This window comes from Oncorhynchus keta, chromosome 7 (genome assembly GCF_023373465.1).
Source record: "Oncorhynchus keta strain PuntledgeMale-10-30-2019 chromosome 7, Oket_V2, whole genome shotgun sequence".
Classification (NCBI taxonomy): Eukaryota; Metazoa; Chordata; class Actinopteri; order Salmoniformes; family Salmonidae; genus Oncorhynchus; species Oncorhynchus keta.
The window spans coordinates 42,787,050-42,813,397 of record NC_068427.1 but is presented as its reverse complement, the minus strand read 5'-3'; the positions used below and the strand labels follow the sequence as shown (position 1 = coordinate 42,813,397).

At 43.3% G+C, this 26,348-nt stretch overlaps 2 protein-coding genes across 6 annotated transcripts in view; both read right to left on the bottom strand.

Moving 5' to 3' along the window:
- Positions 1-5,389: 5,389 nt before the first annotated feature.
- LOC127931163 (uncharacterized) lies at positions 5,390-9,452 on the bottom strand. 2 transcript variants are annotated; one of them, XM_052522941.1, is made up of 4 exons: positions 8,722-9,452; positions 6,071-6,244; positions 5,897-6,012; positions 5,390-5,838 (listed from the first exon to the last, which is right to left on the bottom strand). In XM_052522941.1, exons 1-4 carry the CDS (start codon positions 8,750-8,752, stop codon positions 5,401-5,403), a joined length of 759 nt encoding a protein of 252 aa, XP_052378901.1. In that variant the 5' UTR covers positions 8,753-9,452; the 3' UTR covers positions 5,390-5,400. The 2 variants fall into 2 exon arrangements, with proteins under 2 accessions (XP_052378901.1, XP_052378902.1); XM_052522942.1 differs by having other exon boundaries at positions 5,390-5,606; positions 5,723-6,244.
- Positions 9,453-11,541: 2,089 nt separating this feature from the next.
- The window catches only part of LOC118382210 (zinc finger E-box-binding homeobox 2-like), an 80,732-nt gene continuing 65,925 nt past the window's right edge, over positions 11,542-26,348 (bottom strand). For 2 of the 4 annotated variants that reach the window (XM_052522937.1, XM_052522939.1), the window contains 6 exons: positions 22,116-22,313; positions 21,612-21,826; positions 18,453-18,561; positions 16,050-18,082; positions 15,413-15,590; positions 11,542-13,621 (listed from right to left, as the gene is read on the bottom strand). In XM_052522937.1, coding sequence (XP_052378897.1) covers positions 13,035-13,621; positions 15,413-15,590; positions 16,050-18,082; positions 18,453-18,561; positions 21,612-21,826; positions 22,116-22,313 — 3,320 coding nt within the window. In that variant the 3' untranslated portion in view covers positions 11,542-13,034. Of the gene's footprint in view, positions 13,685-15,412; positions 15,591-16,049; positions 18,083-18,452; positions 18,562-21,611; positions 21,827-22,115; positions 22,314-26,348 lie in introns of all 4 variants that reach the window. The other 2 variants (XM_052522938.1, XM_052522940.1) reach the window with 2 other exon arrangements.

The following is a 26,348-nucleotide window of genomic DNA, read 5'->3' as shown; positions in this document are numbered from 1 at the left end:
AAACACCTGTCTGTCTGGAGACTCTCTGATAGGGTTAGTCTTTAGACTGAAACACCTGTCTGTCTGGAGACTCTCAGATAGGGTTAGTCTTTAGACTAAAACACCTGTCTGTCTGGAGACTCTCAGATAGGGTTAGTCTTTAGACTGAAACACCTGTCTGTCTGGAGACTCTCAGATAGGGTTAGTCTTTAGACTGAAACACCTGTCTGTCTGGAGACTCTCAGATAGGGTTAGTCTTTAGACTAAAACACCTGTCTGTCTGGAGACTCTCAGATAGGGTTAGTCTTTAGACTGAAACACCTGTCTGTCTGGAGACTCTCAGATAGGGTTAGTCTTTAGACTGAAAACACCTGTTTGTATGTAGATCCTCAGATAGGGTTAGTCTTTAGACTGAAACACCTGTCTGTCTGGAGACTCTCAGATAGGGTTAGTCTTTAGACTGAAAACACCTGTTTGTATGTAGATCCTCAGATAGGGTTAGTCTTTAGACTGAAACACCTGTCTGTCTGTAGATCCTCAGATAGGGTTAGTCTTTAGACTGAAACACCTGTCTGTCTGGAGACTCTCAGATAGGGTTAGTCTTTAGACTAAAACACCTGTCTGTCTGTAGATCCTCAGATAGGGTTAGTCTTTAGACTGAAACACCTGTCTGTCTGTAGATCCTCAGATAGGGTTAGTCTTTAGACTAAAACACCTGTCTGTCTGGAGACTCTCAGATAGGGTTAGTCTTTAGACTAAAACACCTGTCTGTCTGGAGACTCTCAGATAGGGTTAGTCTTTAGACTAAAACACCTGTCTGGAAACAAAACAATATGACAAAAAGTGAATATTGGACAATTGTTGTTGTCTGGTTTAATCTTTAGCACAATGCCTTCATATTTATAATGTAGCTTCACATCCTCAACATCACTGACAACATTTTCAGAGCATAGGATGAATACAGTAAATATCTAAGGACAATCAGCCAATCATCGCCACAGCTTTATAAATCATGTGTATGTACCTTTGAAAAACACACACACACCGCCCTGAGGTGCACAGGGATTTCATGCAGAAACACAGGATTTACATAGACCTAAATAGCAACGGTGGGGGAGGCAGCCTGAGCCGCTGTGAATCCATATAAAAATGCATAAAGACGTCACAGTGAGGACCAATCGTGACCATTAAAGTCGTCACCAGAAGCACGGCCCCCATCGTGCCCTTGCGGACAGCAGGCACATGGTTGGATGGGATTGCAGTGGCTAGCGACACACACAGATCGCTGGAGCATGTGTGCCAGATTCCAACACCTCCCTTTTGGTCCTTTCAGCCATTCAGGGTTTAAGCATGCATTCTGTTTGTGTGTGTGTGTGTGTGTGTGTGTGTGTGTGTGTGTGTGTGTGTGTGTGTGTGTGTGTGTGTGTGTGTATCAACATATTGGATGGGGTTTGAAAGAGAAGAGACTATAGATCTGATACTTCCTCTGTGAGGGTTTATTTATCCTAAACATAAGATAAACATGAGATATCGCCTCAGATACTGTAGATGCTGAGAACGTGGCTGACTGAGTCCGTGTTGTGCACCGTCCGGAAGGTAGTTAGGGATGAGGTCTCACTTGACAAGTGTCGTAAATACATATGTAACATAACACACCTACTACACATCTAAATATAGAAATGCATACACTAGACAGTCAAATAAACTGCAGTTTGACATGTGGGAAAATATTTGAGAAAATAGGTTAGCTTCTGTCATTTTCTCTTCCTTTAACCTGAATAGATATCATGGTATATATCAAGGTATAAGAGCATTGTCTTATTTTTGATTGAAAGGTTTAGTTAGATGACATACTTGAAATAGACTACATTTGGATGTTCCATCCTGATTTATAATGAAGTTATAGGTCATAGGGCAATAATATTCACAGATATCGTTCAAAAGTGGGTACTGCAGTCATGAGACTAACCATGATTCCATTAGGATCAGTGCTCAACCAGCAAAACAGAGGGTAATATTGTGTCCTAAAAACCTTTCATTCAGTCTTCTCATGGCAGGCTTTTCAGGTTGACAATGCAAATTTAAGCGGCTTCCCACATCGAGCAAGGAACGTGTAATGCTATTCAGAACTCCTTTGATCTCATATTAGAAAAGGGGAGGCAGCTCCCATTTTCCGCAGATTAAGGTTTCAAAGCGGTGAAATGAGTGAGCAGTGACTTTTCCTTCTTTTAATTGAGGGAGTCGTGCCCTTGTACTTCACAAGCGCAGGCTTTATGTAAGAGCGAATCATTTAAGGATCCACTGAAAGGAACTACAGCTGTAATTATAGGCACATGGACATGTGTTAATCTCTCTGTGCTGCTTTGAATGGGTAGAAGGAGAAGGCACAGTGATATGAACAATAGCCAGGAAAATGGAAAGGCAGTCCAATATGCACTGAGTGTGCAAAACATTTAGGTCACCTTCCTAATATTGAGTTGCACCCCCTCATTTTGCCTTCAGAACAGCTTTTAATTGGTCGGGGCATGGACTCGACAATGTGTCGAACGCATTCCACAGGGATCCTGGCCCACTCCAAAACTTCCCACAGTTGTGTCAAGTTGGCTGGATGTCCTTTGGCTGGTTGGCCATTCTTGATACACACGTTGAGCATGAAAAACCCAGCAGCATTGCAGTTTTTTACACAAACCGGTGTGTCTGGCACCTACTACCATACCCCGTTCAAAGGCAAATGGAACACATACACAATCCATGTCTCAATTGGCTCAAGGCTTAAAAATCCTTCTTGAACCTGTCTCCTCCACTTCAGCTACACGGATTGTAGTGGATTTAACAAGTGACATCAATAAGGGATTATAGCTTTCACCTGGTCAGTCTATGACATGGAAAGATCAAGTGTCCTTCATGTGTTTTACACTGTAGAACTTCACAGACTATATATGACAAACTAGAGTGCCCCACTCAAGAATATCAGTCCTCCTTTTGGAAATGACCCTACATGTGAGAGGTGAGCCATTCATTTGCTTTTATAACTGTACTCTTGCCTCTATACTGCTGGGTAAATCCCTTTGAATTCAATCACTTTTTGACAGCATCCCTTTTGATTTAAACAAAACTTTACATACATGTTTGATCATGCAAGAAGTGCTCAGAAAGTTACATTTTGGACCTGAATGCCAGAACATTCAGGAGATAAAGGTGCTCAGTTTAAACATTTTGCCTACCCCACCAATTCATGAGACACCATGTCACTCGAAAACATAAACGTTTGGGTTTGATATCATTTAAAAGCTTACAAACAAGGTTGTCAAACTGAAATGTTTTGAACCTTTAATGTCAATCAATTATTTAAAAATGTGTAAACTACAATTTTCTTTAATTTCACATATTCACATATGATGTAGCTTAGACCCTACGTTACATCATCTGAGGTGGTGTAGTGCCCGCCATCAGTTGAGACACAACATGTTTCTGAATACAGAGTGAGTGTCATTTCAATACTATAATTCATAGAATGGACCTATCTCTTCAGACCACTGGAATTTAGCTGCTACATTTGAATTACTACCATAAAGATGGCCGCTCGGCCCACCCACCGTCGATTGTCAACTTAAATGGTTATGTGTATTCTATTATATATTTTTATGATTTCAATAAGTTTCCTACGTAGGATTGACAGTATACTCCCTTTAGATCACTTCATTACTCCCTTCCTCGTGTCCAGCTCGCAGTGTTGGTTAACTCTGGAGGTTCCGCTTGTCTCCACAAAGTTTGGTAAATCTGCCTATAGTTTTAATGCACCATAATTATAGAATACCTTGCAAAACTAATAACACCTGGATTTCCTAGTGTCGGTAGGGCAGTTTAAAACTCTGTTGTTAAATGCTCATTGAAATGGGCTCCCAAGAGGCGCAGTGGTCTAAGGCACTGCATCTCAGTGCAAGAGGAGTTACTACAGTCCCTGATTCGAATCCAGGCTGTATCACATCCTGCCGTGATTGGGAGTCTCATATGGCGGCGCACAATTGGCCCAGCGTCATTCGGGTTTGGCCATGGTAGGCCGTCATTGTAAATAAGGAAAGTCAGCCAACAAGTGCTTAGCATTTGTGGGAACTTCAAGACTGTTGGAAAAGCATTCCAGGTGACTACCTCATGAGCTGGTTGAGAGAAAGCCAAGAGTTTGCAAAGCTGTCATTTTGATTTTTTTAACACTTTTGGTTACAACATGATTCGATGTGTTATTTCATAGTTTTGATGTCTTCATTATTATTCTACAATGTAGAAAATAGTAAAAAATAAAAAAATAAAATCCTTGAATGAGTAGGTGTTTCCAAAATTTTGACTGGTACTGTATGCCTCATGGTATGGTGGGTTATGCAAAAAACACCTTTATCTCAAATGATTTGGCGTTCAGGTCCAAAAAGTTACTTTCTGAGCACTTCTACAATGGGCAAATACATATGGAAGGTTCTGTTCAAATCAAAAGGGGTTGTCAAAAAGTGATTGAATATAAAATGATTTACTCTGCTATTAAAATCATACTGTATCGGTCAGAATATGATTTGTCATGCAGCTGACTTATCACACTTTCAGGCATTCCACTGACTAAAAAAAGGCTTTTACATTGTGTGTAAGCAATTCTCAGGACTTTGGGTGGCCTTGTAAATGTAGAGCATCCCTTTGAAGTAGGCCTAGAGAGCCTTAGTCATTTAAAAACCACATCACTGGTGAAAGTTTCACTTATGAGCTAGGTCTACTGCAGTAAGAACAATGTCATTTGTTGATTAACACAGTAAGTGAACTGTCATAAACGACGACACTTTACTCTGCTCCGAAGTTTACAAAGTACCTCAAGTCCACGATGATTTCATCCACGGAGTTGAGCGCAGACTAGTGTGTTTTTATCCTTACCGTGTACTTATGTCTGTCCTCTGTTGTTGAGTGCCTATCTTGTTTTTTGAATTCCATCCTTTTTAATAAATCATAAATCAAATACAACTACTGACTGCTTCCTCATTGCTGTTGATCTAAAATGGCAACTCAGCGCAAATGTGCATGTGCCAATTGAATCTCAACAAGGGAGCAGTCGATGGTTTCATTTGATTTTTTTATTAAAAAGTATGGATTTCATCAAACAAAGAAAGGGTTTAAAATGTAAAAAAATATATATATTATCGACTGCATAGTGACTAATTAGTCAGATGTTTATTTCAAAATCTGTAGTCTACGCTCAACTCCGTGGATTAAATCATCATGGAGTTGACATACTTGGTACTATTTAGTATGAGTTGGCTTATCAGATGTTGGCAGAAAAATGTCATACATTGTGACCAGTCACCATACCCAAGCTCAACAACCACTTAAAATAGGCTACTAAAGTCATTCCAATCCCAATTAAAAGGAAAATGCAGTTTAGCGGTATTAGAGGGCTGACTTGAGGACCATGAGGACACCTGGGAGCGAGATGGCAGAAGAGTGTCTGTATGGCTGGCTTGAGGACCATGAGGACACCTGGGAGCGGGATGGCAGAAGAGTGTCTGTATGGCTGGCTTGAGGACCATGAGGACACCTGGGAGCGGGATGGCAGAAGAGTGTCTGTATGGCTGGCTTGAGGACCATGAGGACACCTGGGAGCGGTATGGCAGAAGAGTGTCTGTATGGCTGGCTTGAGGACCATGAGGACACCTGGGAGCGGTATGGCAGAAGAGTGTCTGTATGGCTGGCTTGAGGACCATGAGGACACCTGGGAGCGGGATGGCAGAAGAGTGTCTGTATGGCTGGCTTGAGGACCATGAGGACACCTGGGAGCGGTATGGCAGAAGAGTGTCTGTATGGCTGGCTTGAGGACCATGAGGACACCTGGGAGCGGGATGGCAGAAGAGTGTCTGTATGGCTGGCTTGAGGACCATGAGGACACCTGGGAGCGGTATGGCAGAAGAGTGTCTGTATGGCTGGCTTGAGGACCATGAGGACACCTGGGAGCGGTATGGCAGAAGAGTGTCTGTATGGCTGGCTTGAGGACCATGAGGACACCTGGGAGCGGGATGGCAGAAGAGTGTCTGTATGGCTGGCTTGAGGACCATGAGGACACCTGGGAGCGGTATGGCAGAAGAGTGTCTGTATGGCTGGCTTGAGGACCATGAGGACACCTGGGAGCGGTATGGCAGAAGAGTGTCTGTATGGCTGGCTTGAGGACCATGAGGACACCTGGGAGCGAGATGGCAGAAGAGTGTCTGTATGGCTGGCTTGAGGACCATGAGGACACCTGGGAGCGGGATGGCAGAAGAGTGTCTGTATGGCTGGCTTGAGGACCATGAGGACACCTGGGACACTAGGTAACTGCTGTTTGACTAGGTAACTGCTGTTTGGCTAGGTAACTGCTGTTTGGCTAGGTAACTGCTGTTTGGCTAGGTAACTGCTGTTTCACTAGGTAACTGCTGTTTGACTAGGTAACTGCTGGTTCACTAGGTAACTGCTGTTTGACTAGGTAACTGCTGTTTGACTAGGTGACTGCTGGTTCACTAGGTAACTGCTGTTTGGCTAGGTAACTGCTGTTTGACTAGGTAACTGCTATTTGACTAGGTAACTGCTGTTTGGCTAGGTAACTGCTGTTTGGCTAGGAAACTGCTGTTTGGCTAGGAAACTGCTGTTTGGCTAGGAAACTGTTGTTTGGCTAGGTAACTGCTGTTTGGCTAGCTAACTGCTGTTTGGCTAGGTAACTGCTGTTTGACTTGTCATGGAGCTAAACAAGTTTTTTAATCCTGATGCTGAACTAGTGAACAGTATGACATGTGTTTTTAGAATGTTAAAGGGAAAATCCATCCCAAACCACAAATTCCTATGATTATGTTAAATAACACTAATATGTGAAAACTATATTTCTGTTGAACAAATGTTTCAATTTGTCCTCATAACAAGGTTGGTAATGTAGCAACGTCAAATCATTGTGGAAATCTGTTGCAGCTCAAGTCGACTACAAAACCCACGATGCAATGGTCTCTCTCTGGGCTGGCTGACTAGCTAGCTAGCTAGCAAATGTAAATCCAAACAATAATACCAAAGTCAGTAGCTAGCTAGCTGGAAAGAAAAAGAAAATTGCCTAACAAACTGTACTATCAATTTAAGAGTCCATCTCAGGAGTTCAACTTGCAGTCCGCCTCTGCCCAAAGCGAGTGCAGAGTACATTGCTGTGGCAACAATGGCACTTTCCCACAGACATTGGCTGCATTCCAAACACTTAACAGACACACCCTCTACCCTCAGCCCTCAAAATAAGTGGACACTTCTGATGACGTATCATCTGACGAGTTTACACTTGCAAGGCAGGAAGTGAGGAAGGAATTCATTTTAATTCATTACATTTTTTCTCTGAAATTCATCACTCGTTCGTCCTGCAACGATTGTGTTTTATATGCTCTATCATTGCATGTCTACTTATATTAACCATATAATTATTACTATAAGTATAATAGCTAGCAAATGAATGAGCTAACTAACGTCAGCCTGCCAAGCTGGAACTTCTGAAGAAGGAAAATGTTTTATTTCTACAATATCCAAAGGCTAACCCAACAAAAACATATTTACTTTTTACAAGATGTGTTTGTGCATTAGTAGGACAACATCCAACATATTTACATTTGTTTTTACTTACACTTGTATGTTAACTCCATATTGACGTTGAGGTTTTAAGTTTTGGCTGACTTTTCTTAGGGTTAGGAATGTACAATCATCTCAAATTGAATTATGGGGCGTTTCAGGCCCCGAAGTGAACATAATTGTACACTTGCAAACTCCATTAAATACGAGGGCTGAGGGCCTTATGTTGCACACTTCCCTTGCTAATCACTTGGACAAATATGCCCGCGGGGATTCCCCCAAGGGCATAAGGCCGAGGGTAAGTGGACGAGGGTGTCGTTTATGAGTTTGAAACGCAGCCACTGAGCATTGCAAGATGGTACTTAAAGGGAGAAACTGAGTTGAAGAATTTAGTACAGTTTAGATTGATGACAAATTTTCAAAATCAGCATTAAAAAAAAGATGTGCATTTTCCCACCAAACAAACTCGTTGCAGATACAAAATCAGTGCGTGATGACAGTGCACTAAAAAAATGTACTTTTTTTGCTTAAGTTTTTATGTAGAGATTCAAATGTAAAGTTCAACGTACATCCATCACATTTTTAACTCTACTCTAGATTGTCACAAAAACTGTTGGGTTAAATACCAAATGTGCCTACTCTGGTCTTGGCATTTGCGCTCTAGCCAACAGCTCACAGATACAGAGCGGGTAAGCTAGTCTACATGATGAGATTATTATGGATAAGAGCGAGAATATTTATATTAGTCAAACGGCAGTCAAGTATCGATCATCATGTCACCAGAATCAGCCCCTCGATATTTACTGTAAAGGAGCATCAAGATCACTGTGTACTTTCATCAACCTGTGAAGTTCATCATAAGTTATTTCATCTGTAGCCAAATAAACGGCATGGTTTCCTGAGTTGTAGTAGAAGGATCACATACCATATCATCTCATGACTAATTTACTTTGATATAATGGTTGTTGCAAAGGAGCAACAACAACAAAAAGAACAGTATGGGGATGAGGTAGTTGGATGGGCTATTTACAGATGGGCTATGTACAGGTGCAGTGATCTATGAGCTGCTCTGACAGCTGGTGCTTAAAGTTCATGAGGGAGATATTAGTCATAAATAAAGGTTAAATAAAAAATGAAGACTTTTACCTCTGGGGTAGATTGTCCCTTTAAATCCCATATTGTCTGACGTGAATGAAACTACAGCAACAAGGTGATCATGGCTGGAGTCACTGTTGCTTGTTTTTACCTTTCTCCAAATTTCGATTTTAACTGTTTTTAATTTGTGTAAAAAAATAAATAAGTGAGCTTCAATTTTATACAAATCCCATCCCGTCTCTTTGCCATACCATCGGACCTAGATTTATCTGAAATGATGGGCTGGTTTGTGACAGAGTGGCCCATTTAGATTTCGCATGACATGTTGGCAAGGCTCAGGAAATATAATACGAAGTTAAAATACTTTAGGTAACTGCTAGACTAACCGATTCAGGCGCATGTGTTCAATGCTGTAGGACACAAAACAAAAAGGCAGTAAACAAAATGCCCTCAAAATAAGTCATATTTTTTTTAAATAGCAGCTGGCACATAGCCTACAGATAGCAGTTATTCAACACTCGAGCAACATCTTTCCTTTTTACTTTGTAGCCTACATTGAATTCAGTCAATACACATGGATTTCGTATTTTGGCCCGATCCAGAATGCTCAGTTTACAAGGCGCAGTAATGCCCTGGACCAGAGCTAGATTGTACACAACGTATCCTTTGCCAGAGACACATTTCCATTCGTAACCATATTTGTCATTGAAAAAATGTACAGTCTACCTATGCAAATTGACAATTGTTTTTCTATTCAGTGAGACAAATGAATGTAGAAATAAAGCGTCGCTTTATAGAAAGTGTTTGAAACAACATGCCAGTGTTCGTTTCTGTCTAAAACTCACCCTGTTCCTGAATATTATTGGTAGAAAAAATGACGCACTCGTTCCGTCCGTGCGTGATGGTGTAGTTTTAGGAACGCCCCTCACGCTGTTCGTTGTTTAGGTCTTCACTGGCTTGAGAGAGAGAGAGTTTTTTCGCTCACTATTTTGACGATACTGTCAAGGGATGATTTTTCTAGGCTACTTGTGAACATATTCTCTGCCAACAACTGATCTTCCATGTTTTAGTGGACTCAGTGACGATATGTACAATATTTTACCCAACATCTGCAAGATCCTAAAATAGACTTTATCTTGGTGTGTGTGTGGGGGGGATTTTATTTGCATTTCATTATGTTAGTTAAATTAGTAAGGTCATGGATAATGTAATTCTTCTGAGATCCTGTGTAAACAGTTCATGGGCAGTTTGGTTGTCTGCTGCTGTGGTAATTTGAGCTCAAGCCTAGTCTTTTTAAACTTCAAAGAGGCGAAAGTAATTTAAAAAGTCTCTCACACAGCCTCTAAGAAATCTTCACATGAAGTAGAATCCACATCAGAAGGTCATAATTCAGCAGAACTAATCACACAAGTGTAAAGGCAGCAATAACTGACAGTTGAGAGAGATGTTAGATTATTCTTTCTCATTTTATAGTAAAGTAAAAGTCTGTGCTAATTACTTTGTATTAAATTGTAACTATCCCTGACTAGAAGCTTGTCATGGACAGTTAGAAATGTCTATAGTACTTTTGAAAATGTTTCCCTTTTAAATGTTTATTGAACGTACCATTATATTGGTATGTTCAAATTATATTATTATTCAATTGTAAAGCGAAACAAAAACACAACACACAAACGCTTCCTTCTGTGACATTTTCACATCCCTTCTGTGACATTTTCACATCCCTTCTGTGACATGCTCCGTTAGAAAGTCTCTAGTCCAAACACTGAACTGTGACATTTTCACATCCCTTCTGTGACATGCTCCGTTAGAAAGTTTCCAGTCCAAACACTGAACTGTGACATTTTCACATCCCTTCTGTGACATTTTCACATCCCTTCTGTGACATGCTCCGTTAGAAAGTCTCCAGTCCAAACACTGAACTGTGACATTTTCACATTCCTTCTGTGACATGCTCCGTTAGAAAGTCTCCAGTCCAAACACTGAACTGTGACATTTTCACATCCCTTCTGTGACATTTTCACATCCCTTCTGTGACATGCTCCGTTAGAAAGTCTCCAGTCCAAACACTGAACTGTGACATTTTCACATCCCTTCTGTGACATTTTCACATTCCTTCTGTGACATGCTCCGTTAGAAAGTCTCCAGTCCAAACACTGAACTGTGACATTTTCACATCCCTTCTGTGACATTTTCACATTCCTTCTGTGACATGCTCCGTTAGAAAGTCTCCAGTCCAAACACTGAACTGTGACATTTTCACATCCCTTGTATGTGCTTTCTAGTTTGGACATTGGAAAACAAACAGTAGGTTAATCCATCCTCAAACCTGAGAGGCATTATTGCCTTACTCGTGGTAAACGTTTCCCTATGGAGAAATAGGCTATTCTGAAAGATCAACTGCGTCTTGGCATCCAATGTAAAACAGCTAGTATGTATTATGTGTGGTTTCTAAGATCCACGTGAGGCCACGTATGAGATATAAGCTTACTGTATGTGTCGCAATGGATAACTTTTCACTTCAACCTATGAACATGGATTGAGGACTGCCAATAGTAGTAATACTGGTAGCAATATATTGAGATGAGCATGATGCAACACAGTCACACACAGCATCTGTGCAAGGATTCGCTTCACGCTGTGTACCGCATGGTAGCCAGGGCACTAAAACAGGGGAGAAGTTGAGCCTTGCACTTCAACGTTCTAAGTTGTAGTGGAAAAAAACCCAGTATGCTGTTCTGCATCTACGTCATATCGCTGAGTTTACCTAATACACATTCTATAGAGATGAGACTGCTACAGGCCTACTCCTAAATGCTTGCAAGTATAAATGATCACTGTTAAATTGATAATAAATATAAGTCATTCAAGTACAAGAAGAATAACACAGCTTTATTCAAATTTATTTTGGCTACATTTATTCGAGGTCATTTCCAAGAGAAATAAAAAATTCAATAATAGCCTACTTAAGACATTTTAGGAATTTTCCATCAACACCCCCTCTATCTTAATCTCTTTACCTGGATGACTAAAGTGGATTTTTTATTGTCAAAAAATACAGTGTTTTCACAATATTGTATCAAAAGTTCCCCAAATTTCGAATTTCCAGTAGTTTAAAGGAAATAAAATGATAAGAACAAATTTGACAATTTTAACAATGACTGTTTTTCCAAATACCATAGAGTGCTCTCTATTGATGATTTTCTCCAATAGTCAATGGCAGAATCCTTTACTAAAATATATTTGTTGAGGAACTATAATACTGTACACTACAGTATGAAATAAATACAATTAGGAAATATAAAATGAGTCACATAAATAAAATGGCAATCTTAAAATTTGATTGAAATGTAATTTATGCTTGGGAAAAAAAATCTACAAAAACAAAAGTAATGCTGAAAAAAGGTAATGAAAAATACATAAAATTGCACAAACATGTAAACTAACGAACTGCTGTCTCTATCGATGCTAATACTGACATAGGTACTTTGAAAAACTAGGTGAAATATTGATTTAATACTGAAGCCAGAGCAAAGATAATACAAGTAAACTCTGATTTTTACACTGTACAGGGATGGCACTTGCAGAAACGCACAGGTGAAAAGGTTTGCATATAAGGCTTTCTCTTGAGAAAATAAAACATACTAAGTCTCTTGTCTGTCATATGGAGCCCTTCATATTTCACAATTCTCTATTTCATTCTGTCATTTCAATCCAGTCCATTTTAAGACAAAATCACACAGGTTTAAAGTTTCCTTCACATAAAGACATAAAATGGTGTGGTTAGTTTGCCGAGCAAAAGGGAGGGTAGAACCAAGGACATCACAGTAAGTAGTAGACAAAGTACAACACTGACGGACTGTTACCAAGTCTTCAAGCACGGTATAAATATACATAGGGGTTTTTAAATAGTTTTTATTGTTTTTTTGTAGTGATTAAAGGGGCAGAGTGCAATTTCCTGGTTTGGGGTATGAACACAATAAAACACAAAGGTTAACAACATTATAGCACCACACAGCTTTTAGGCCTTATTTAACACTGTACATTAAAGACAGCTTCATTTAATTTGTTTATTATAATCATAATCATTCTTACATCATAATGTTGATTCTTAAATAATCCCACCCAGCTTGTCATCTCAACTCTGATGTTGGCAGTCAGTCACAACATTCCATGAGTCCATCATTATGAGCTTCTGAGAAGCTACAAGTTGCTTGACTTAGCCACTGCAGTGCCCTTCTGAAAACAAAGCAAGTTTCATGTTTGCTGGAAGAATGGGAAAAGGAAATGAAACAAACCATCACGACAAATATTTTCTGCAATATTTTTTGGGGACTGACTGCAGAATTGATTTAATCTGCTTCCTAATGGTCTGACTTGGTGTCTCTTTTCCCTTCTGTTGAACTGTCATCCATCGAATGCGTTGCACCTTTCCCCTCGTCATCCCTCGCTGTGTCCATCCTTCCATCACCCTCGTCCTCTCCTTCCATGAAACTTCCCGCCTCTCGTCTGTCTGTCACCTCCTCATACGTCTCGTCCACTTCCCTCTGTCCTCGTCCTCCCCTCATTCCTCCTTCCGTGCCATCCCTCAGGATGGTGTCGCCCCCGTCCTCCAGCTGGTCCTCGGGGTCTGAGTAGCCCAACGGCCCCAGACCCTGTAGGTAGGCCCTCCTCATCAGTAGCTCTGTGGGCTCCATGGGGCCCTGGCCCTTGTCCCAGGCTTCCCTCTCCTCCGCCTCCCTCTCAGCTGCCTCCCTCTCTTCGGCCTCCCTCTTGCAGTAGGAGTAGCGGTGGTTCATGTGCTGGGAGTAGGAGCCTGAGTGAGAGAAGCGCTTGCCACACTTGTCACATTGGTATGGCTTTTCTCCAGAGTGCAGGCGAGAGTGCTCGATGAGGTGGTGCTTATGTTTGAAGGCCTTCTTACAGATCGTGCACTGGTGTGGTCGCTTTCCTGCGGAGACACAGGAGACAGGGGAGAGGAGGTGTTACTACAGTGTTACTATGGTCCCCTTCCCTAGAAACACAGAAAAACACAAAGGGAAAATAAAGAGTTATTCAGGAGAACAGACACGTAGTACACATGTAAAATTAGAGTGAATTTAGTCTGACTTGACACAGAATGTATTGATCATGTTATGTGCATACTGAGTGTAAAAGCATTGATATCATCATTACGGATTTCTTCATTCCCTCCATCATGGTGAAAATTATTATAGGACACAATAATGATAGGAATGAGTAATGTTGTGATGGTACAAATAAATACAAGTACATTTCTCAAATACATTTTAGAAAACAAAGCGTTAAAAGTAAACCTCAATTTATGGTTGACAATCTAACTTTAGAGCTAATTTTAGTTGCTGCTAGAAATCACGGTGGGGAGTCAGGTGGAAATAAAACCCCTCACCACTCTATGATGGGCGGGGCCGGCGAGCAGCGAGCTAAGCCAGTGAACTCAGATGTTTCGAACACCAAGCAAGGTGAAACTGAAGCGCAGCCTGGCACCAGTGACAGCGTGTTCTCATGACATCATAGGTCCAGGTTAAAACGAGTAGGATTAGGCATCCTTCACGTGATGGTGTGACAGTTATATTTATAGGAGGAGGACCTTCACACCACTAGCCCCCTTTGCCCCTCTTCCCCGTCCCCGCAACATGCAGGTCCTCGCACTAAAGGTTTACTATAACTCAGCAGTGCTACCGGAAATATATTCCCTTCTATTAGACAAAATGGGCCTCTCAAATGCAAGTTCAATCGGCCCATATAATAGCACCCTTCCAAAGCGCACATCCCACGCTCACATGCACAAACACCTCCCATCCTACGAAAGCCAATACACATAAAGTACACACAGGCGAGCAGCCACACAACAGAATGCACATACACACACAGACACACACACAGGCGATTCCTATCCTCAGATAGCCTTGGAATGCCTGCGACATCATCCATAGTTGGCATACTTTAAGTGCCCCCCCCCCCTCGCCCTCCCCACCTCCCCTACAGTGGGACAAAAATAGAGGAGACAGAGAATTCCTCATGGGGCATTCCATTACAGGATGCTGAAAGAGAGGAGTCCCCAGGAGGAGAGGTCACATCTTTGAAGATCATTTAAAAAATAACCAAACATGCCACACAGGCAAGCCTCCTATACGACCTGTCATTCTGTTAAATACCACCAGGGTCAACGCAGTAATTCTCGTCCCTGTCACTGAAGGCACAGTATATATACTGTATGTCCCTGTGTCTTAACATACTAGCGTGATCTTTAAAAAGACAGTCCCTCTTGAAGCAGAATGTTTGTTTCCAAAATGGCCACTGGTCCTGTAACTTCTGGAGACCATATGATGATGTCATTTAGAATGCCTGGAGTCAGAATGACTACTACTATGGTGTCTGTGATGAATGCAATGATGCTCACTTCTACTTTTACCGAATGTTTATGTAACTGCTTTCATATCCAAACAGCCCACTATTCCCAAACCCCTTGTCAATAAGAAAGGAACACATTAAAGTTCATGGATCTGAACACATTATAATGGAAATTATGAAAGACGAGAGGAAAATAACACTTAAGATTGTTGGGGGGAAAACAATGAAGTGATCAAGAAGGGAAAAAAAGAGAGAGAGGATGAAATAACAAAAAAGAACAGCTTTCAAATGACACAAAACATGGATGGGGACTGGCACAAAGGTAAAGAGGGAGGTTGGGGTAGAAAACAACTGTCCAAATGTTATATACCTGTGTGTTCATATTTGTGTCTTAGGAGGGAACTGGTCTTCTGGAATGTTTTGTCGCACAAGTCACACGCGTACATACCACTTTCTGTCTTCTTAATCTTCTTCCGGGAGAGGAGGGATTCGTCTGTCAGGTCCTCCAGGCCTGACAGATAGTCCACAGTGCCGTCCAATAGCTCACCCTATGAGATGAGAGAGGCATATTGTTCAATTATTTGTAAGTAATCCACACCTGTCACCTAAAACAAAGACACTTTCTGCTCTGAGTTTGATCCCAAGTCTGGACAGGGCTTAGTCGTCGATCCGTACGACCTGTGTAAGACCCTTACTGCCCAGGAGAGGAGACAATAAAAAGGGGAACATATGGGCTTTTTAAGTCTGTGTTGTGGATTTGATGTGTGGAGTGGACGCATATACAAAACAGACAGCCACAGTGCAAACTCATCTAATTACAGGAAATTATTTGACAAAAACACAACTTTAACATTTTTTTTTACTAATCTAAAACATTTCATTTGTTTGGTGTTGAGTGTAACTTTATCCATTAGATACTAATTTAAAAGGGCAAAATGTTTATTGTTAAGCTCTTACTAAAAATGGATTTAGTGAATGGACCTGAAACCACAAAAGAGCTTGCTTACCTGGAAACCTGCTTTCCGTTGGTACTTCCTCGACCTCTGTTGCATTTCAGCGAATGTAGCCGCCCCAGTTGCATAAGTGTAGGCCATGTGGGGCAGGAAGCTCATTGGATCCAGCCCTGGGTATGGCCTCAGGCCTGGGATGCTGGCCTGGGCCTGCATGAAGCTAGGCGGAGGGAATGCTCCATGTGGGGGCAGAGATGTGTACATGTGACCACCACCAAAGGGGTTGATGCCAAAGATGGGGCTGACACTCTTCTCCATCTGGTGTCCGCGGTTGCCTCTGTTGTCTCTCTCCGAGCCCAGGAATTCCTTCTTGATGTGGGCCAAGTCCATGGGCTCAGTACCCTGCTCCCGGCTAGAATGGTGGTGGTCACCGTTGCAGTCTGAGACATAGCCGTTTGGTTCGGACCTCTTTTCTCCCAGTGAGATGCTGTTGCTCATCATGTGTTTTGGCAGAGAAAGGTCCAACGGTGCGTCCCCCCCATGGCCATCCCCTTCAGAGGCCAGGCTGTTTGGAGTGTACGAGCTGCTCTGGGAGTTTTTAGAAGAAGTGGAGGAGAGATTTAGAGGAGATGGAGTTCTGCTTCTAAGTTGGTTCAAGGGGTCTAGTGGTTTGTCACCCGTCTGCCTGTTTGCTGTAAACTGGTTGGCCTCTGAGTGTCTGTGGAGAGCGTCACGGTCACCGTTGGTGTTGCCACCATGTAAATCAGCGAGTGCCATGATACGGTCCACGTGTTGCGCTGTGGACATTGGTGACCTGGTTAGCCTGTGGTGCCTGCGCTCCTCTGCACTGCTCCGCTCTGGCGGCAGTGACTGCTTCCTGGGGTTGGCATTGCCCTTGTTGTGTTGTTGTTGTTGCTGCTGATACTTCCACTGGGAGAACCACTCCTTGACGAACTCCTGCGGAAGGCCGACTGCGATGGAGATCTTCAGCAACTCCTCTGAGTTGGGTTCTGTGTTCATGGCGAAGTAGGCCTTGAGCACTGACATGTGGTCCTTGAAGGGGTTGGCGGGGCTGGTGGCGCCCCTCTCTGAAAGAGAGGACAGCAGGGAGGCCTGCTGGTCTGAGGGGAACACTCCCCTGTGACTGAGAGACACGTCCTCGCTGGGCTGAAGGTGGTTGATCTCCTCGTTCTTCTTACACAGGTAGCGCTCATGTTGGTGCAGTGGGATGGGCCCTGGGAAGGTTTCCTTGCAGAACTGGCAGGAGAACGGCAGGAATGGAACCAGGTGGCTTTCGTGGTGCGACTTGTCCTCACGATCCGTCGAGTGGTTGAGCCTCTCCTTCTTTATGTCCATGTTGATCTGCCTCTTGGAGTCGTCGATCAGGCTCTTGGCCTCGTTCACCTTCTCCAGGGTGTAGTCAATGATGCTCTTGGTGGGGCTGCCATGGCCCACCGCCTGGAAGCTGGCACGCGGAGAGGACAAGGCCAGCTTCTGTTCCTCCATCTGAGCCCCCAGCTCCTTCATATAGGCCCTGAGCTTGGAGATCTCCTCCGGGTTCCCATCCATCTTCTGCCGACACACCGTGTTGTCCACAATCTGGAGGACCTTCTGCACCTCGCTCAGGTTGTTCCCCAGGGACCCGTATCCCAGCAAGGGCAGGTCCAACCCCATTCCACCCAGGTGCTGCAGGGGGCTCTGGGATGAGCTGTGGACCCCCAGGGGGCTGCCTCCTCGGCAGGCTCCATTCATGTAGCCCCCTGGTCCTCCGCCATACTGGGAGGCCATCAGTAGCCGGTAGTCGTTTAAGTCCATTGGCTCTGCCTTGATGTCCAGGTGGCCCTGTTGGTCTTGGAGCCCCATGGGGCGGCCGTTCTCCAGCTTGTGGCGGAGCAGAGCCAGGGCGGGGCTTCCCGGGGAGGAGGCGGTGGAGTTAGGGGAGGAGCCAGCCTTGGCGTTGCCTCCTCCATTACTTACTCGTCCATTGACGGAGAACAGACCGACACACTTCTTGCTGCTGATGTGGGAACTGTAGGAGCCGGAGTGGGAGAAACGCTTCTTGCAGTTGGAGCACTCGTATGGTTTCTCGCCTATAAACGATAAACAGGTACATGAATCTCAAGTTAATCCATTTTGAATGCTTGCAATTGGCTGGTAGTGAAATAGCTGAAGATTTCTTTCAGTGTGAAAATGTGAATTTCTATTTCTATTACACGTCTATTCAACTCTTGTCTTCTTGAGCTATGGCCTCATCCATATGGCGGAGTTAGTCAGTTATAAAACAGGTCTGAAACAGTGAGCTATTATAAAACAGAATGACTCATTTACTGACAGAGGCCAAAAAGGAACATTATCAATTTTACTCTTATGGCATGAGCCCTCTCTGTCATCTAGCCACAGTCACATGAATACATTTTAAAATGGTGGGCTGATGCCGGCTTGACTCATTTTAGTACCTACCGCTGTGAATGCGAAGATGCTCCTTCAAGTGATGCTTGTATTTGAAGGCTTTTCCACACTCAGTGCATTTGAACTTGCGATTGCCGGCCCCTTCACTCAGCAGCTGGGGCTGTGGAGGAGATAGAAAAGAGAGTTTTCACATCAGTGTCACCTAAACGTGTTGTGTAAGTGTGGGAGTCACAAATGAACCAGGCACTGGGTGAGATTTCAAGGTAGCTGGCCTTGAGAAGGAATGTAATGAATTTGTCGTAGCTTCAACGGTAGGCTACCTTGCAACACAATAACCCTCCGTCACAAACGTTAACTACATCTAACTGCATAAGTAATTTTTAGGGTTTTACATCTGAAATGGTTTAATAAAAATGATGAAGCGTGCAAGGAACTCATAAATCAATTTTGAGAATAGTGTGTGGGTTGAGTTTTTTGTGTTCTGTTCAAAGGTAACTGTTTAGTGTAGGTGCATTTCCTGAAATTCAAATGAGTGCAGATAACAAATAAAAACAGCATGTAGAGAGATAAAGCCCCACAAAGACCTTTATGAGAAAGATGTGGGAGGTTTTCATGGTACAATTTCAATGTAAAAAAAAATCCCTTTTCACTAATGCTTGCTGAAGAATCTATATATCGGTGTGTGTTATTGTGTTTGTGTATGTGTGTATGTATGGCAGCAGGTGACATTTCAGGTTAGAGCATGTGATTAGAGTTAGACTACTGAATGTGGCTTGAAGGGGACTACATTGTGAAAATGCTAGCGATCTGAAAAAAATGGGGCCAATGACTGATGTGGTAGAACCTGCCTTCATAACCAAATGTGTGAACAATTACCCCATGCTAAAAATACATTCCATTGCACACAGAGGATAAGCAGAGTAGCACAATTGACATGTTTGCACCAATGGAGCAGAAGGGCAAAAGCTCGCTTGATCTTGATTTTCAGTATGAATACAGACCGTGAAAGCGGGGCCTCATGATCCTTCTGACTTTTTGGGTTTTAAGCAGGAGGTGTCAGAAAAGTTACCACAGGGAACTCAGTCGCACTCAAATGGAAATCCCTCCACAGTCCGGTGCACTAAGGTAGCATAGTCATAATGACCTTCCATAAGATCCTTTCTTTAACTCTTTTAACTGGAGATGAAGTACAGAACTAAACTAACACTTAAAGTCATTTGAGGATTATGATACTCCAGATCACTGGGGGAAATACCATCTGCTCTTATTTAAGCCAGTCTGAAAGGGGGGGGGGGGTCAGGTGAGGGGTGGAGGGGGACTCAGGGAGGAAGTATATAATTGGACAATTGTAATGATTCCACTGCTTATTTGCATGGTCCGTCAGAAGAGACAGTTGTAGGTTCTGTTTTATGACAGAAACAAAGGCCTATACTTTTGGTTTTTGGTCTTTATGTTTAGAAATTGCTGGTTGTAAATGCTTGTACTTGTACTGATTCCCTGGTTAAAATCAAAATACAAAATTAAATATAACTTTATCCATCACACGAATCGGTAAACAACAGGTGTAGACTAACAATGAAAAGCTTACTGATGGGCCCAAACAACTCAGAGAGAAAGACAATAGAGAAATCGAAGAATGAAACACGTATTTAAAAAAAGTAATATTTAAATACACAATCAGTAACTGTCACACCATGATCTGGTTCACCTGTCCTTGTGATCTGGTTCACCTTTCCTCCACCCCCCTCCAGGTGTCGCTTATTATCCCCGGTGTATATATATCTCTGTGATTCCTGTCTCTGTGCCAGTTCATCTGGTTTGACAAGACAACCAGTGGTTTTCCTTGCGCCGATCTTTTCCAGTCTCTGTTTGTTTCTAGTCCTCCTGGTTTCAACCCTTGCCTGTCCTGACTCCGAACCCGCCTGCCTGACCACTCTGCATGTTCTGACTACCAGCCTGCCTATCCCCTTGTACTGTTTTGGACTCGGATGTGATTTCTGACCCCTGCCTGGCCTGACCTCGAGACTGCCTATCGTCTGGTGCTGTTTGGACTCTGACCTGGTTTATGAACTCTCGCCTGTCCCCGAGCTGCCTTTGCCTCCTCCCTTTATTAGAATAAATATTGTAGCTCTGCCATCTGCCTCGTGTTTGCATTTGGGTCTCGCCTTGTGCCCTTATAGTAACGATTACTAGGCTATATACACGGGGTACCAGTACCAAGTCGACATGCAGGGGTACGAGGTAATTGAGGTAGACATGTACAAATAACTAGGAATAAAGTGACAGTGCTGCTACTGTTTACCTATCTGTAAAACTGGTACTTAATAAACGCTATGCTCAGTGAAAGAACTGCGTATTGAACCATAGGAAATGGTCCAAATCTCTGCTACTATGTATGAGTGCTCATTTCTAATCAAATCTGGTCCACTTCTAGCAATAGCTGATGTAAAAAGTCAGATGGCCTGAGGAACGCAATATGCTAGCACATCCCACGCAGGCCTCACTAAAGAAAGACGCAACACAATGCAGCTGTGAACAAGCTGTGTGGGGGTCTGAGGCATTGTGGGGGTCTGAAGCCGTGTGGGGGTCTGAGGCATTGTGGGGGTCTGAAGCCGTGTGGGGGTCTGAAGCAGGGTGGGGGTCTGAAGCTGTGTGGGGGTCTGAAGCTGTGTGGGGTCTGAAGCAGTGTGGGGGTCTGAAGCTGTGTGGGGGTCTGAAGCTGTGTGGGGGTCTGAAGCAGTGTGGGGGTCTGAAGCTGTGTGGGGGTCTGAAGCTGTGTGGGGTTCTGAAGCTGTGTGGGGGTCTGAAGCCGTGTGGGGTCTGAAGCCGTGTGGGGGTCTGAAGCCGTGTGGGGGTCTGAAGTAACTTGTTTAATGTGAGAGGAGTAGAGGATGACAGGAAGAGGAAAGGAGAATACTAATTCACTCAAGAGAATATGATTCTCCATGCAGAAGAAAAGAGCATCCAGTCACCATGAGGAAGCCATTAAAGCCATTATAATTAACACAAATCTTAAAAGGAAAAATAAATTAGTAAAGAGCAGTGACCTAAAATGATACTGTGTGTTTCACCCAGATCGTTGATCGACCCACACAACGACACAACAGTGTGAAGGAGATGAGATGAGGAAAGAAAATAATAAAAGAAAAACAGAAAAACATCACCCCCCCTGTCTGTCTGTCTGTCTGTCTGTCTGTCTGTCTGTCTTACCTGATCGATCCCTGGCTTGTGCATGGCCATATGTCTCTCCAGCAGTGTTCGGTGTGAGAAGGTCTCGCTGCACAGTGGGCAGGGTATGCTCTCCTCATTCTTCTCATGGCGGTACTTGATGTGCTCCTTGAGCGATGTCAGCCGCTTGTAGCCCCGGTCGCAGTAAGGACAGGTCAACAGTTGGGTGAAAGCATCTGGAGTCCCAGGTGACAGTTCTGTATAGGGGAAAGGAGGAGGCGTTGTCATAAGGCCAGCCAGTAGACCTTGATGGGCAGTATGCCCAGGTTGTAAACAGAGGAAGTACAACAAGCAACATGATTATCTCTGCTTCACAAAGACTCTATGTAGAGTCACCATCAGCTTACACTTGAACACAGACTACCCATAAAAGTCTGTCAGTAACACTATTGGGGACAAAGGCACAGGGTGGAAGGCCTTTAATGCAGCTTCTGAGACTGCAAATAATCAGAGATTAACTGTCAAATGGATTTTATGGATTCTCACCGTTTTCGTTTTCGTCTTGCCCAATGGTTTCGGGAGTTCCGAGTCGTGTCACGTCCTCTGGGGCTTCTGGGTAGATGATGGCGGTGTCGCCACGCTGGAGGTATTCAGCGATGCTGGCCGAGAGGCCATCACTCTCCTCCAGTTTACTACACTTAGTGAAGTAGTCGTCAAGCTCTGACACCCCATCCATTCCATTAACTGTATAAGATGAGAAGGATGGAGAGGAGGAGAGGGGGAGGAGGAGGAGAGGGGGAGGAGGAGGAAATGAGGATGGAGAGGGGGAGGAGGAGCAGAGGGAGGAGGAGTAGATGGAGATGGGGAGGAGGAGGAGGAGAGGGGGAGGAGGAGGAGATGGGGAGGAGGAGGGGGAGGAGGAGGAGATGGGGAGGAGGATGGACAGGGGGAGGAGGAGGAGGAGGAGAGGGGGAGGAGGATGAGGAGATGAGGAGGAGGAGGAGGAGGGGGAGGAGGAGGAGTTGAGGAGGAGGATGGAGAGGAGGAGGAGGAGGAGGAGGAGATGAGGGAGAGTTAGAGAAGAAGAGAGAGGAAGACAAATGAGAACATTGGTCGGTCTCCATTCTCCTTCCCCCATTTTGAGATGTGCTGCACAGCTACATTATATTGGCCACACAGGGAAACAGACTGGTCTCTAAATGTGATGAAGGACACTGGGGGAGGGAAGCATTAAGCCACTACTTAGAGGGGAGTATACATTTAAGTTACCGATAATGATGCCATGTAATGACCTCGACAAAGAAAAATAAGAGATAATTTCATCATTAAGTGATCACAACCCATTTTAAAGCTTTTAGACATTTTAACTTAAATATTTCCTAGTGTAACAGGTAATTGGTTTAAGTTGCAATTAGATTTTCTGGTTTACAGATCTCACTTAGAATTCTCTCTCTACATAATTTAAAGCAGAGATTTGATTATGAGTAAGAAGATGTGAGGCTATATCTGCCAAACAGTCAGTGTAGGTGTAATGGTACATCAGGTGTCTAATGTATTCATCAGCTGATTTAACAAATCAGGGCAGTTAGTGTGACTACTGTTTGCTATTGGCTTATGTGTTGTCTGCAGCTGTGACACAGATACTGTGTATATTTTTGTTGTTGAAAATATCCTTAAAACGAAGGACACTGAACTGTCCCCAAGAGGCTTGGATCCCTTGAAGTTACATAAGGCAAGATTGTGTTGATAAAAATGTTTAACTGCAAAGACATTGTGATTCACTGCCAGGACAAACTACAATTTTAAACCAATTTGAAAGTATGTGAATCAAACAAATGAGATTTAGGTCAAAATTCAATTTTGTAGCTAGATGTGATTTGTGCTGCGCTCTCACTCAACCTGCAAATGTTTGCTTTGCATCGTCTCTCGTGGCCCTTGACTGTGTGTTTGTGTTTCCTATTAGGTATATCACCTGCTGCAAGGGGTTATAATCATGTCTCGTCCTAGTGTGTTATATATAAATATGTTTCTTTTCTTTCAGGGGGTAGATCAGTTTTAATATTGCAGATAGATTGTGGCTTCCATCAATGTATGTGTCTGCATCATTTCCAATCCCCCATCTATTTTTTGGCAAATATATATGCGGGGCTCCTGAGTGGCGCAGCGGTCTAAGGCAATGCATCTCAGTGCCAGAGGCGTCACTACAGACCCTGGTTCGATTGCAGGCTGTATCACAACCGGCCGTGATTGGGAGTCCCATAGGGCAGCACACATTTGCCCAGCGTCGTTAGGGTTTGGCCGGGGTAGGCCGTCATTGTAAATAAGAATGTATTCTTAACTGACTTCCCTAGTTAAATAAAAGTTCAATAAAAAGGGTGGAAGTCACCTGTACCACTTCCTACAGAGTGAAGAGACCCCTCTGGCCCCAAAGGATCATATTCATCCTTCCTTTCATCTATGAAGGAGAGGAGAAAAGGGCTCAAAAATCAGACAATCAACTGTGGCTATCACAGCACTCAATAAACTGAAGTATGACCATGGTTTAACACTCGAGGCAAAGTCAACTAGAATGCACATGCTACCCTGACAGTTCAGTTAAGTACCTCTTTCCATTCAGCCACGGCTTGTAATATGAATGTATTTTCCTGATAATGAGGGACAGGCAGGCGAGGGGTGTACATATACTGTGCCCATTGTGTTTGTTCCTCCTGGCCCCAGTCATGTGACGAATCATACGCTTTCCCTCTTCAAAGGAGGGATATACAACACCCCTGCATGCAAGCTGCAGCAGGGGAGGGGAGGGGAGGGGAGGGGGGGGGGGCGAGAACAGCCAGATTCACCCCCCCTTTCATTTACAGCAGGTTACTTTTCAAAACCTCCTTCCTCATGAGCAATGTGTCATACAGGAACCTGATGCTGTGCCTTTTTATACCAAAATAGTCTTGCTATGAGTCAAATGAGTCACAAGGTACTATACACAACCTATTGAGAACATGTCAACATAGGATCAATGTTTATAGTCGATTAGCTTTGTTGAAGGTAGCTATCCTACTTCAATTTCTAAATATTGTGGATGAAAACTATTTTCTTTCTCATAATTCCAAGATGAAATGTAATGAAGAAGCGAGGTCTCACACTTCTCCCCACAATGTTTCGCCCCAGAACCACGCAGATAAAATGGTGGTGCTGCATGTTTCAGAGAACAACTGCAAAAATGCATGCCTCTCCTGATGGGGAAAGCAAGTGTTGCTTCCCTTCGCCTCAACTTCAGAATCACTGCCAGACTTTACAGAATGAGTTTCATTCAGCCAACATGGGGCTTTTTTTTGGGTTCCAGGCCTCAGAGTACGGACAAAGACATGTGAGTCACGCCCTGTGTCTGTCGTAGAATCTCGACACTGTTCTCAAGTTTCATTCTATTTTCAGTAGGCCCCTCCTTCACTACACTTACAGTACTACTTGCACTGTATATGAAATCTGAAATATAAAATGGAGGCTCTTTGTGTTTTTCACTCAGTCGTCTTTTTTTCCCTAGAGAGGCAGAGGCAAGGTGGCGTGTACAGTAAATGAGCATTTCTGTTATTTTTTGTGGTAAATCTTGATTCGATCCTTTGTGCATTCTCGATGTGACTCAGTACCTCGAAGTGACACCCGAGTCTTTCACATCTGTGACCTGAGTGAAATGAATATAACAAATATGTGGGTTGTCTCTCATCTTTCATCAGTTTACATATAAATGTCAAATGCCAGTTGAATTCAAATCAAATCATTCGGCAAATAGCTAGGTTAGCATTAGCTATAATGGACTGTAGCAGATGTGCTAATCTGGCATTGATTTCTTTTTACAGCTTTCTTATAATGATCATGATAATAATGATTCTATACACATATGCTCCCCATATCAAGGCATTTACATTTCGTTTTGGACCGGGTTCAAATTTTCTAAAACTATTTCCCAGTCCCTCATATTTCCAAATTCAGCAGCGCAGCTCACCACCAAGTCATTAACAGAGACGGATAGTCAACGCAGGTCCATTTAAAAAAAAAAACTTTAAAAAAAACTGTCTCGCATGAGTTTTTCTCTGCACTCTGTATCTGTCAGACGGCCACAGAATGGGGGGCCTATTAAGCATGTAAATGGGCGTCATAAAGCTCAGAATTTCATTTAGGGATGTTAATGAGTCCTGCAAAAGCCTGGCTCCCTCTTTAACAATCCCGTTTGGCTTCTAATTAAAAGTATTTGTCTTTGCGGCCCTGGCGACACCAGTGGTCCTGTCACTGATGCAGATGAGTTGCAAGGAGAGGGGGGAATGGAGAGGGAGCAAAAGAGAAAGAGAGAGAGGGTGGGTTGACAGGTTTTACATGCGCTACTTGCTTATCATTGGTAGCTCTGCCTGTATGCGGGAGTTAGAGGCTCCGTTGGGCACAACCCACTAAACTGAGTAATTATAAGAGTTACAATTATGGGTCAATGAGAATGAAAGGCTGGCTGTTTCACAGCGCTTCATATATTGAACTAAAATATTGTGACATTCTCCTCTGCCGACACCTTGAGAATATTGAACTGTTTGGAGTTGACTTTATTCCTCTGAATGTATGTGAAACCAATGAGGAGACAATGCTTTTACCGAGCCAAGACAACAGAGAGAGAAACATTGATGAGACAGTGCTTTAATAACAAAACCAAGACAAAAGAGAGAAGGAAAGAGGGGACAGAGAACGGTCAGAGGTCAGAGGTCCTAGAGAGTTTGAACAGTCATACAGAGATGAGTATGGGAG